The sequence below is a fragment of the Gouania willdenowi genome, chromosome 21 (assembly GCF_900634775.1).
Source record: "Gouania willdenowi chromosome 21, fGouWil2.1, whole genome shotgun sequence".
Lineage (NCBI taxonomy): Eukaryota > Metazoa > Chordata > Actinopteri > Blenniiformes > Gobiesocidae > Gouania > Gouania willdenowi.
In genome coordinates, this window is record NC_041064.1 from 14,319,504 (window position 1) to 14,333,423 (window position 13,920).

General features: G+C 38.1%; 1 protein-coding gene across 1 annotated transcript; it reads right to left on the reverse strand.

Moving 5' to 3' along the window:
• On the reverse strand, positions 1–13,566 carry LOC114455634 (ras-related protein Rap-2a). The gene is made up of 2 exons (XM_028436994.1): positions 12,636–13,566; positions 1–1,290 (listed from the first exon to the last, which is right to left on the reverse strand). Exons 1-2 carry the CDS (start codon positions 12,947–12,949, stop codon positions 1,053–1,055), a joined length of 552 nt encoding a protein of 183 aa, XP_028292795.1. The 5' UTR covers positions 12,950–13,566; the 3' UTR covers positions 1–1,052.
• Between the last annotated feature and the right edge of the window lie 354 nt (positions 13,567–13,920).

The window sequence follows — 13,920 nt, forward strand, 5'->3', positions numbered from 1 at the left end:
ATTTGCACATTTCCTCTGCCTATTGTAATCTCAAACATGAGTCCTTGTTTGTTTACTAGCCATGCATACAGTTGACAGTTCCACATGTGTTTAGTCAGAGTCTTCATTATCGCTGGCACTTTTGATACAAAATATTTACACTTCCATTTAATATTCCTTACACTGTCACCTTAGTTGTAATTCGTCATTACAATGTATTTTGATGCTTGGAGCCAATAAGTATGAGCAAATGAACGGGAAATAAACAAACTCTGACAAATGTTGGCATTTTCACTTTGAAATGATAAACACTGTTTGCCAACTGTTCTTTCTGTCACTGGTCAGCAAAGTGCTGCTGGAGTTTCCTCCAAAGAGGACATCAGAACTTAGCATGATATGTGAAAGTCTCCTAAATGTACTATTGTAACTCTAATGTGAGAAAAAAGGAAGGAAGTAACTGCACCAAAGTTTTAAGAACGACTAACTTCCTTTTCTCTCCATTTGTCTCTTAGCAGCCTAAAATGAAATAAAACGGAGGTGCTTTTCCAACACCTCTTTGGTTCAGCCTGGTGATGAGTAGGAAAATAACCTTTAATCAGAAAAAATACCATCATGAACCAAATCCTCGTTTCATATGAGTGCAAATTAGCTACCTGGAATGAAGTCATAGAAACACCAAACACCTTTGTGTCTTGACTAAACCCTGTAAAAACTAAAAAAAAAAAAAAACAGAAGAAAATACTTTTTCAACAGCAGATTGTTTCAAAAACTATTTGCAGGTGATTTTTTTTTTTTTTTTTTACCTCAGAAATATGGATATAAATAACAACAGAGTAACATAAGGCAAAGGTTCCTTTTTTTTTTTTAACTTTGTCAATTTGTCTTGAGGCAAAAAATTCTAGCATTCCTCAGCAATACTCATATGTTTTCATTAATAATCATGTCACAGTAAATTGTATGCTCCCAAAAGTGAAAAATCCATTGGGTTTAACCATAAAGATATCTTCTGTTTCAGTAGAGCTTCCTCTAAACGTGTCCTTTCCCCACGCCTCTTATTGGACGGCCCACGGGGGCTATTGTATATTGCAAGAGGAGCAGCAGGGGTCGTCCTTGTCTGGCTGAGCGGCGTAGTCCATCTGCCGAACAATCTCAGCGAACAGTTCGTCCACCATGGTTTTGCTCTTGGCCGAGGTCTCCATGAACGGGCAGCCCCACTCCTCGGCCAGGGCTTGGCCTTCACTGGATGACACTTCCCTCTCACTTTCCAAGTCCACCTTGTTCCCCACCAGGATTACAGGAACCTTCTCATACCTACGGATGCACACGCAGGCCCATAATAAGTTGCTAGCAACACAAATAGATAATCAGATGCTGGTGCAGACTTCTCAAAGAGTCACAAATGTATGAGTTCTTTGGTGTTTTGAAATAACAAATCAAAAAGACTAACTTTCTTTGGCATGTGAACAAGTTAACGCCAAAAGGCAATGATCGTAAATAATGAATTACAGATTTATGCATAAATTGTTTGTTTGTGGGTCCTGGTTTCTGCTTCCTTTGTGGTTTGAATAAACCACAAATGAACCACATACGAACCGCAAACAGAGAACGAACCACAAAGCATGTTAGTAATAGACCGATACATCGGCCGGCCAATAATATTGGCCAATTTTTGCGTTTTTTTTTCAAATTAAAACGCCGATCTGTATTATTTACAGAGAGCAGAAATATTTTTTTTACTTGTTCTTGTTTTACGTCCTGTTTTTAATATTTGTCGTTCTACCTCACCTTTATATACCAAAATACAGGAATAATCAGAGTTGATTTTGAGCAGTAATACATGTTTTACTGTATACTTTACCTTGTACTGTACTTTAAATGCAGAATATTTGTGTTTTTTGAACGGTTCTTCAAAGGAATAAAAGGAAGCAGTCACAAAAAGTATCTAAAAATAATTTTCCAGTACAAGTTTCAGCAATAATATTACTGATTCAAGTACTTATTATTGTTGCCAATTTCCGAGACCAATGTTTCTTAAATGGGGGTATGTGTACCCCGAGGGGTATGCAATGGCACTACAGGGGGTACGAGAGAGAGAGAGAGAGAGAGAGAGAGAAATTAACAAATTAAAGCATTATAAATATGAGGTTTTATAATGTTTATTGAATATTACCAGAAACTCACAAAAATAAGAGAAAAATAGACAAAGAACAACAAAATGACACCAAAAACCAACATACTAAGAAAGAAAAATACTTACCGTTACCAGCATCACACAAAACAACAACAAAGACACACTAAATGAGAGAAAAATACACAAGATCACTACAAAATACACACAAATAACAAAGAAACAATACAACCAAACAACACCAAAAAACACACACGCACTGAGACAGAATAATATAAATTATAGCAACAACACACATAATAAGAGCAAAAAATATACAGAATAATAAAAAAATCACAGACAAACAACAACATAATACACAAAATGATGATAGAGATGAACTTGATTAAAACATGAGCAGAAAATACAAGGCTCAGTCTTGGTCTCACATCAGGAGGGAAATGACCGTAAATGATTAAAACTATAGAAATAAATCTATTTAGGATTCTTTAAAATATGTGTTATTACTTATTCATCCACCATTATGCTCTATTGTTGTTTTTTCATAATATTCTGAGCAAAACTGTAGTTGTCGGACATAAGGGGATACTTGCATTCAAAAGTAAGACAACCACTGCCTTAGACAACCAAGCTTTTTCTTTGTGTTTTTCATTTATTTGTGGCTGAAGCTGTATCACTGTAAAACGTGGATGTCTTTGATCACAAGTTAGACAGTTTTGAAAGGAAACAGCATCACAGCAGTTCTCTGAAATAATCAGGGCAATGTTTTTGATCGTAGATACTGTACATGTACAGAAATAGCAGATTAGGCCCATTCATCGCTGTATGTTTAGAAGATTATCAGGAGAGTACTTTCCATCTGTTGGACCGACTCTATTGTTTGAACTGAAAAGCACTCCAATCAATGGGCAGCATGTTTCAGTCAAACCCAACACCCACCCAGCATCATTAGGGGTTTGAAATGCTGCTCTCACTGCTCCATGAGGTATACATAATCTGAAATAATTCACAGAAAACCCCATGGATTTTCATCAACGTGATACAAAAAATGGCAAACGTGAGCAAAACATGTCACCAAGTCCCCTTTACTGCAATGAAAATGTCAATAAATACAGAAAGATGGGGATTTTCCCTGAGAACTCTGGACCTCATTTAGTAAGGCGAGGCTGCTTTTATCACAAACTGTAAATTACATTGCCCACCTTCTCTGAAAAAGCCCCTAAACACAGCTGTGGGTGAGCAAATCTAAAAGCCCATCCTTTACTTTTATAGATGTGCACATTTAGAAGAAGCCACAGGGGGTTCAGGGTTAGGATAACAGGCTGCCATCTCTAAAGCTCTTCTAGAAGTCTTTATTTACCAGTCTGTGGTTTCCCCTCGTGTCCTCTACTATGAATCTCTTGAGGATGCATGTGGGCAGCTCACAACATTGAAATGCACTTTGTGATATAGACCAACCGTCTAATTAACTAAGCCTAACTTTTCCAGATAAAACTGATGCAGGAAGTAATGCAAAGAATGGTTGCTTGGTGCAGCTTGAATCCTGAAGCCTCGACGTAAAAGGTTCAAATTGCCACTCGAAAGTAGGGCTGAACAATTTTGGAAAATAATCTAATTGCGATATTTTTCCTGAATATTGTGATTATGATTTAATACGCGATTATTTTTTTTCAAGGGACTCTTGTCATGTATTCTTCAATGAACACAAGCAATAAATCAATCTGTTTCATAGTAAACAATTTCAGATTTATTTAAACTTTAAATAAATATAAAATATAAATTTCAAAGCACAGATTACAACAATAAAGCAAACAAATCTGTGGCTTTACCTCTTCAACATATCTAACGAACTTAACAGGACAGAACAAGAAAAAATATAAATAAATAAATTTAAAAAATGTAAAAAAATTTAAAATTGCAGCCTTTGCAATTAGTAAATGTTATTTTATGACAATGCGATAATATCGCAAATGCAATTAATCGCTCAGCCCTATTCGAAAGTTTGTTTTTATCTCTACTGTAAACACTCTCTTTTTGACATTTTCAGAAAAGTTTGTTGCATTGCATTGTGGGATGTGGAGTCTCATAGAGGGATGCAAGTATTTTTAGTTCATTCGTACTGTGATTCCTTGTGTCACCAGAGATTCGTTTGACACCATTTTTGTTCTAGTGTGTTCCCAGTATTCCCTGTGATATCTTTCCATATAAACCCCAAAATAAACGTTCACCATTGTTTTGCCACAACCTTCAGTCTGTGAAAACACCAGAAATATATCGGGAAACAAGAAATGACGATAAGAATGACACTTTTATGCATCCGTTTACGGAGCTCCACATCCCACAATGCAATGTGTAAAACCTTTCCCAAAATGTCAATAAGAGAGGATGAAAACAAAGTTTTGAGGGGTAATTTTAACCTTTTACATTTTTTTTTAACAAATGTTATATAACTTCTTGATCTAGGCTATATACTAATACAAAATTTCATTGAAATTTTGCCTGTATGTAAAAGGCAAAAACAATAAACAATCTGTGAAAAGTGAATACATTTAATAAAGGTTGTGCTTTAAAGCCATGATGTAAAGACGTTGAGGTCTCATCATAACCGGAATGCATGACAAAGACATCTGGTACTAAAGGCCAGGGTCTATACTGTATATTTATATATAACCATAATAACAGAGGGGAAAACTAGCAATCCCAGGAGGTGCAAGGCTGTGGCTGCCACGGATAGCGAGGCTTCAAATGTCTTGGTAGGGAGTGAACGGCTCTGGAAAAGGGCTCATCTAAAAGACAACTCAAAGAGAAAAATGAGTAAACGTAGTTTTTGTTGTGACTCAAACAGAACCAACCGGCTAGCCTGACGCCGATGGCACTAGAGCACCATGACTGCAAACATTCATTCAAGCTCGCTCAGACACATCTTATCTAGAATGAATAATGCAGACCAGCTCACACTGAGCTCGCTGACGGCTGGTAGATGTCCCAATACAACTTTTTCATTTCCAGTATGATACAGATATTGCCGCCTTGCGTATCGGCTGATACCAATATTGGTCCGACATCAGCATGAATCGTACATACTTTTATTACCTTTTTTTCTTTAATTAAAAAAAAATAATGACTTATTTTGTAGTGTGGAATGTTAGAAAAGACTTGATCAAGTGATGTTACTCAAACGGAGAACAATAGTCAGCAACAGTACGTATGAGAAAAAACTGACCCATTTATTATTAGCCAATTGGTTACATGAATTTTACATGAATTTCAACAGTATTTTTCGATTGAATAAAATAAATGACAAATTAATAATAAAAAAAAAAAAAAAAACGGAAATTCGGAAATCTGAATCCGATATAACTGGGCAAGAGAAATCAGACCAGAGCAGATAAAATGGGAATGAACATTACCAACTGGTCACTTTCAGCAGATTTCCTACGACAGGAATAAAAAAAAAATCTATACCTTCAGAGATTAAAGATGAGAATAAAGTCATATCTTAATAAACGAGATTACGACATTAAAGTCATAACATTTCAAGATTAAAGTCGTAATATTTTGAGAAAAAAGTGAGAAAAAGTTGAAATACAAACAGTATCTTGTCTGTGCTGCTGTCACTCGTGCATTATGGAGAATGTGGAGCATTTAGTCAGATTATACGTCTCCTTAGGTTCCAGAAATGGTGAAATTCTGAGCCTTTTGGCACATCATAACCACACTGTTATCAGTTTCACAACTTTAAAGATACTATGAATACGTTTGCGTTTGTTCCGGCAAAAGAACCAAACTGATTTGGAGCAAAAAGCCTCTTTAGTGAAGAAGGAACTGGCGGGAAGTGGTCGACTTCATGGCTATCGCTGTTAGTTGCGTTTACTTCAACAGGGAATTCTGAGCGCTATATCTTTACAAGACTTTATTCTCAAAATATTACAACTTCAATCTAATGAAATTGCGACTTTATTCTCGAAATATTGCGACTTTATTCTCAAAATATTACGACTTTTTTCTCGAAATATTGCGACTTTATTCTCGTAGTGCTCAGATTTCTTTTTGATTTTAATGTGGCCCTAATACACTGTCGTAGTTTTCCAACTTTATCCTCATGAAAAAAAAAATAGACTCATAATAACACTTTTAAACTCTACATCACACAATCAGTAACCAACACATCCCTCTGATGTCCCAAAACGATGCTTTCTATTACCATAACATCAAAGCAGTATTTACATATGAACTCTGATTAAACTGAGAAGTGTTGCGTTAGACTTCTCACTGGACTACAAACCAAGACAATGTTTCATTTAGGATTCATTCATAATGTATGAATACATTCCGAAAACACTTCCTCTTTTGATTGAGATGCATAAAGCAGCTTATTAACGTCCTGCCTCTGCTCTCCAGGGAATTCTGCATAAACACTCACTGTGTGATTTGGTAAATAACAGGAAAGCTATCAGGCGCCGATGTCTCGGCAGGTCCCTGGTTAGTTTATTAATTGCTCGTTCCTCCTCTCCATTATCTTTGATAGCAGCTGCAAGTCCACAGGGGTTCCTAATGTTCCTCGACAAAAATAGTTCACAGGCTTGTTTTGTTGCTAAACTAAAACAACACTTTTAGGTTTAGTGAGTCATGCTGTGTTGGCATAAATACTCGAAACTAGGGTTGCAGATTTCAGGTAATAATAATGCATCAATTTTATACAGCGCTTTTTTGGACACTCAAAGTCGCTTTACAGAATTAAAGGATTGTTCTTTCACTCAACACAGTGGTGGTAAACTACAATTGTAGCCACAGCCGCCCGGTGCCAGACTGACGGAAGCGAGGCTGCCAAAGTGCGCCATCGGCCCCTCCGACCACCACCAACACTCACTCGCTCGCTACATTCATGCTAAGCAATGTGGGTGAAGTGCCTTGCCAAAGGACACAGTGACAGATACCACTGGGGTGACTGCCACCCCACTGTGGCACCTGGATCTTCCAAGATCTAACGGGATTGGGCAATGACAGACTGGTATGGCCATCTTGGGCGTTATTTAATGGAAATAACCGCAAATTGGTAGTAATTTAAAATAACTGTATCGCATTCATGCAAAATAAAACAATTAAAAAACATAACAAAACCTTTATAATAATAGTACCTTTATAACCAAAATATTCAGAGGCAAACACAGCGTCACTGACACCAATAATTGCTCTTCAAGCACAAACAGAGCAGTGTTTGTTTTAACAGACATTATTTGATTGAACAATCAATTCTTTCACAATAAAACATCAATGTTAAATATGTAATATGACTTATCTGCCTGATCTCTTATTTGCACGGGGCGTGGCCTCAATAACACTGCAGTAAGCAGAGTTACATGTGCATACTTGAGTATTAATCTTTGAGTTTGAGTGAAGATATATTTTGCCAACTATATTTAACATCCATGTTAAGGGTCAACCATTATTTTAGTAAATCCCCTGTTTATTTATTCCCATAAAATTCCATTACTTTCCATGGAAAGTTTCCAACTTGAAAAATTCCTGGAATTTTGCATCCCTAATCTTGAATGAGTCCATATTTGGGTTGCTACATCAGTGACAAATTTACAGTACAAAAAAAAAAAAAAATCCTCTAGTGATTACAGTTCACTTGTAGGCTACATTTTCCCAAATTGCTACACCACTGCCATGTTGGATTCTTGTTAATCAGAGAGTGTTTATAAAGTTCAAACTGTTTACACTATGGGAAACATCGTACCCTTATGGAAGTTCTCCTGTCATGGCAGTGGGACCATATGGACAGATGGTCTAGGCTGTATTTAAACTTAGTGTATCATAAAATATAACATACAGTCAGATGAGGTCAGTTGAAAGCATCATGTCCGCTAGTTTCATAACACCCGAGGCAGCTGAGAGCCAGAGAGATGTTTACATTCCTTATCAAAAAAAGACATTTTGTTTACAGGGGAAGGACCAGCCTAGTGCGTCTGGATGATAAATGGACTGAGCTGTTTATTTATTCTCCATTTTTTAATGGCATGCAGCTGATAGGGTCACTGTCCTCCAAGTCATTGTGTATCTGGGGAATATTGTGAAACCAAAGCTTTGCTAACAGTTCATTTCTTCATACGTCCGACTTCTCTAGTTTAGAAAAAGATTATAAATGAACTGAACTGCTGCTAGATCTTCCGTAAAAAGGCACAATCACAAGTTGAAAGCACCTGCTCCCAGTTGTTGAGTTCACTGAGGCTTGAATAAAGATGAAGCAGTGCTGAGGTGTAATCAAAGACATCTTGTTGCCATGAGCGACTCCTGACAGGTGCCGACAGGGCGGAGAGTGTGAGTGATGCAGAGCAGCACCTCTGACCACATGGGCCATGGCGGGCCCATGTGGTTATGACGGCTCATCAGTGTTTCAGACGGGGGGCAAACAGAGCTGCAAATAATGACTTCTTCAATGAGATTTGGACGGAAAACTGACAAGTTCACCTGTTTTGTATTTTAAACATATTTTGCTAAAATATTAAGATGAAAACTCCTTTAAATGTTTAATTGCTGAGGATTCAATTGCTGAGAATAGCTGTAAACTCTTGCTTTGATTGCTATTGTGTCAATACAACTACCTATGTTAAATAGTTACACTTTGTGCTCTCGATTTTGATAATTACACCCAACAATTACAATTATTTTTAAAAAAAAAAAAATATATATATATATATACTGTATATATATATTTTACATATGTTTTATTCACTAAATAAAACAAACCCACTATCTACACCCTACAAGTAATAAAGCTTGGCACACATGTTATTAATACTAACTTTGAGTTGTTTAATTCACGCTCATGCAAACTCCTCCCCTCTGCCCCGCCCCTCTCAAAGCCAAAGCTAGCCTGCAGGCCAACACGAGGAAAGTTGTTGCTACTGGTCTTTAAACATGGCAAGAGAAATGCAGCAAAAACACTTAGTAAACAAGCAAGGCAAGACAAATTCTCTTATATGGGAAGACTTTGGGTTTGATGATGAAGGCCAAGAGCAAAGACACATCACCTGCAAGAAGTGTTTTGTTTTCTACAAAAGTGAACAAACTTGATTTTAGTGTTTGAAGGATTTTATTTAGGTTTAAAGAATATATATTATGTTTTTTTGTACAAAAAAGGACACAAAATCTATTTTTCCCCCAAATAGTTTACAATGTTCGGTGTTAGTTGCGTTCACTTCAACAGGGAATTCTGAGCGCTATGCCATTACAAGTTTTTTTTTTTTGAAGTTACGCCTTTATCCTTAAAAAATCACAACTCTATTGACAAAATATTAAGACTTTAATCTCGAAATATTGCAACTTTATTTTTCACGAATAATTATGATTTTACTGTGTGAGCAACGTTAATTAGTCATAGATTAAACTAGTCATTTAAAGAAAATTAAGTTTAGTCTGATTTATAATGAGAAAGTATCCATTTACATTCCCTATTTTTCCATTTTACACCCGCATGTGCACCGGAAGTTTCCTCAGGACTAAAGGAGTTTCATTTCTGCCTTCATAAAGCAAAGATATCACAAGTAACCTTTTTTTTTAATTTACAAGCACTGCAAACACCTTTTTAACAGAAATACACAGTTTCTAATGCTACGTTCCATTGAATCTGACAGGAAGCCAAATGAGAATCTAAAGTAAGCTGTGTGGGAGTAGCCTGAGTGTTAAACTGTGATATTTTCCTGCAATAGGATTTAAATTCTGCACTGATATAACAGTCAACAACACCGGAGACGGTGTGAGATGTAAAATAAGACTTTGGCACAAAAACACTCACATACAGAGCAGACAGAAGCATCGCTCCGCTTTATTCTCAACTCATATGGGGAAAACACAGTGACCTCATTCTTTCATCTGGTGCCATGTATAAGATTGGTTAGAGGGCGCGTTGGGAAAAAAAGCTTGAATCTAGTCCAAGGAAACAAAACAAAAACAGCAGACATAAAGAACCATAATAATAATAATAATAATAATTATTATTATTATTATTATTATTATAATTATCTTTATGATTTGAAGTTTGCTCAAAAGTTTTCTTTTTACTTTAAGCCTTTAAAACAACTCTACATGAGCTGTAGTTACACCTGTATGCAAGACAGCAGTATTAAAGGTGCAGTACGCAATGTTGGAAAGCTCGCATGATTTTAGCTAGCAAGACCTTCTCTAAGCTCCACCACCCTCCTGTATGCTCCCATCACTGCTCCATCTAAAGCCACACCCCCACAATGTTGATTGCGCATAGGACTGTGGAAGAGACAAGAGCCGACTCAGCCTTTTCAGTACACGAGACATGAAGGCCGGTGATTGGTTCTTTCCATTGGGACCAAATGGCAGTGATTGGTTACAGTTTTCACAGGACACAAGCTGCTACAGAGGTCTGATTTTTTTCGTTCCTTTTCTAAATACATAATATATTGACTACTCAGAATGGAAGGACCATTTCATCCAGAATAACAACAAGTGTTTCTAACCAGGATTACAAACTATACCTTTTAAGTCTGGGTTTTAAAAAGGATGAAGTTACAAAATAATCATTGACATTTACATTCAGATGCACTTTAGATTTGATTCAAAATGGAAGTAAACATTTTCCTCATTTGGGTTTCATTTTGTAACTTGGAGGTGATGTGATGGTAGATCCTAAAGTAAGGCCAGTTAAGATCTAAAGTAGTCAGTAGCTGGGCTTTTACAGATTTTCACAAAATAAAAGCGATATTTCTAAATGTCTACAAAGTATAATTGCGCTTGGAACGTGTTTCCATTGAAGGCTGTTTTGGGGAGGAGCCTCGCAACTCCCGTGAAATCTCGCCACAGGATGATGTACGCTCCAAATCTCCTTATAACACTCCATATTCCTTTGTTGTTTCTCGCCTAATGTGGTAGTAATCATTTTTAAGTATAATGCTAAGAAATGTCCCGGTTTCTTCTGTCTACACGTACCACCTCATGTTTACTCGGAGAGAGGTGGCCATGTCCTGTGACGTGTATTTGCGGGAAAAGTGTTTCCATAGCACTTTTGCGACACATTTCAATAGTGAAATGTTTGAAATTTCTCCTCATGAAAGCGTGTAAACTTTTTCGCGCTATTTCGAAAAATTCAGGTGTTTCCATTACCAATGGCTATCCGTATGAATATACCAGCATTCTATCCGTACGCAGCACCCCTATTTGGCCAGTTTAGGGCACGTGATATGTCAGTCATTGGCCAGTTTAGGTCGCGTGACTACGATTAAACGCTACTCTAAACCTAACTCTAACTCTAACCCTAACCCTAAAAATTGTTGCGATATTGGGTTATAACCTAACCCTAACTCTAAGACGCTACGTGCTTGTACTTCGGTAACCGTACCAATAGCACCGGGGGTTGTCCGTACGGTATGACAGTGTACACTTAGACCACCCCCCTCATTCCATGCTAGCAGGTGAACATACAGCAAGCTTTGGTGCGCCACCACAGCTCATCGGCCATCACAAAGTCCGTTACGCCCCCTCTCATGGATCAATCTGTAGCACGCTGTGCTGACCTCAACTATGGATCATCTGTGTGAACTCAGCTAAGTGTGTCACCCCTCAGTCCTTTTGCTTTCCTGAAGCTCTCTGCAGAACCTGTGTTACACTGACTCGTTGGTGGTAATTCTTGAGAGGCTGCAGCATTGTGCAGAGTGGACGTTTCACAGCAGCTTGTCCTGCTGGGACAGACAGGAAGAAACAGTGTTCCAGGACAGGACTGATCACCACTTCTTGTCTCATGAGAAACCTAGACTTAAAAGTATTACAATGATCTAGATCTAGTTATGGATCCCATCCTGTTCACCCGTGAGCCTTTATTCTCAAACTACGGGTTAAAAAAAAGGCTTTGTTTGTGTTGTTGCTCCCTAAATCACCCCCACACTGTGTAGTCTGAACCAGAACTCTTTCAATGTATTTATTTTTAACTTTGCATTACTTGCCACAGAAATCTGTCAACTGTGGAAAATCTTGGAAATTATAGATGACAACATAATATCTACAGTATTATACAATTGAATATAATAAATAAAATAAAAAAAAATTGGGGAAAAAAATCGTAAATTTGGAAATTTGAATCCGATACTCAGATATCAGACCGATATCCGATCGGGACACCCCTATAAAGTAACGCAATAATTGTTTCTTCTTGCCAATTTTTTTTATTTTCTAAGTTTGGGGAATGGACCAGGATGATTTTAAGACCTTAAATAATACTCTGTCATGTATATTGACAATGTTATGGACAATCTTGAGCAAATTATTCCCAAAGTCAAACTATTTTGACTATTATTGTGTCACTTTTTGTCATCTGACGGCGAAAATAGATTGAGAAACGACCCAAATTGTTATGTTGAAGATCTGTCTCGTCATTGTTGACATTTTTAGTACCAAATAATATGACACAAACAAATGTTTTGAAGTAAATTTATTTGACAATTTCGTGTTTTTCATAAATCGCAACAATCTTCCTCAGGTATAGAGACATAGTTCTCACCTTTTTACTCTTATGATCTGGTCCCTCATTGGTTTTATGTCCTGGAAGCTTTGCTGGTTGACCAGGCTGTAGACCAGGATGAACCCTTGTCCGTTCTTGATGTACAGGTCCCGCATGGAGGCGAACTGCTCCGTCCCAGCGGTGTCCAGGATCTCCAGCACCGAGGGCGACGAGTCCACCTCGATCTCCTTGCGGTAGAAATCCTCGATGGTCGGGTCGTACTTCTCAATGAACGTCCCGGTGACAAACTGCACAGTGAGGGCGGATTTTCCAACCCCACCGCTGCCCAGGACCACCACCTTATACTCGCGCATTGTGGATTTTTAAAACCCACCGTAAGGTAACGTCATTGAAATGAAAAAAAAAAAAAAAAAAAAAAAAAACGTCCTGACGACACAAATCACAGCCCGTGTCTCATTTTAAACCGCGTGTCACTATCAGTCCTGGCAGCGCACAAAGACTTGGTGGATTTCATGGTAGAAATGTCCCCTCGGAGGCCCCACACTGACAGCTACACGGAGGCGAGGGCCCGTACTGGGACAACTGGGCTCTCTTTGTTTCTCTTCCACCATCTCTAGCTGGTCCTCTGCTCTGCTGCGCGGGCCCCGCCATTCTGTGGGGTGGAGACGGCCCCGCTGAGTGACCAGCCGGTCCCCGCTCGGCTACCGTAGCGAGGCAAAGGAGGAGGAGAAGGGGAAAAAACAAGCCTGCATGGGGATCCTCCTCCGTCAGATAGATCCGCGGACCGCCCAATGGACGCCTGGGCCCTCCGCTGGCGTGTGAATGGTGAGATTCCGCGGTGACATTTCCGCTCATGTGTTAAAGATTCCCATCGTTCGGTTGCCCCAGTGACATCCTTAGAGGGCTCAGCCAATCACAGGGCTCGCTTCAGGATGTGTATCCAAGAGGAGGAAAAATGCACCGGGATGCTGTTGCTATGGAAACGCTGAATTAAAAAAAAAAAAAATTATCCCCGGAAACACAAGATGTCCATACTGCTTTTTAGAATTTTTCATTATTTGTGTGAATATTATATAATCTATTATTATAATAGATACTTAACTTTAGTCTTGTCCAAATTAGTGTAACTAGAATAACATGGAATGAAAATGTAAATGTATGTTAAATACATATCATATAATAATAATAGATCATCCATATCAGTGATTCTCAACTGGTGGGTCGTGACCCAAAAGTGGGTCACAGACCTATACTGGGTGGGTCGGAAACGTCTGGTCAAAAATAAATATTTAATGTCTCTCATAATGGACTTGTCTTTTATTTT

Coding starts and splice junctions, on each gene's coding strand:
- LOC114455634 (XM_028436994.1), bottom strand. CDS start 12,949: ATGCGCGAGTATAAGGTGGTGGTCCTGGGCAGCGGTGGGGTTGGAAAA. Junction 1,291..12,635: donor CAGATCATAAGAGTAAAAAG/GTGAGAACTATG, acceptor GTGCATCCGTAG/GTATGAGAAGGTTCCTGTAA.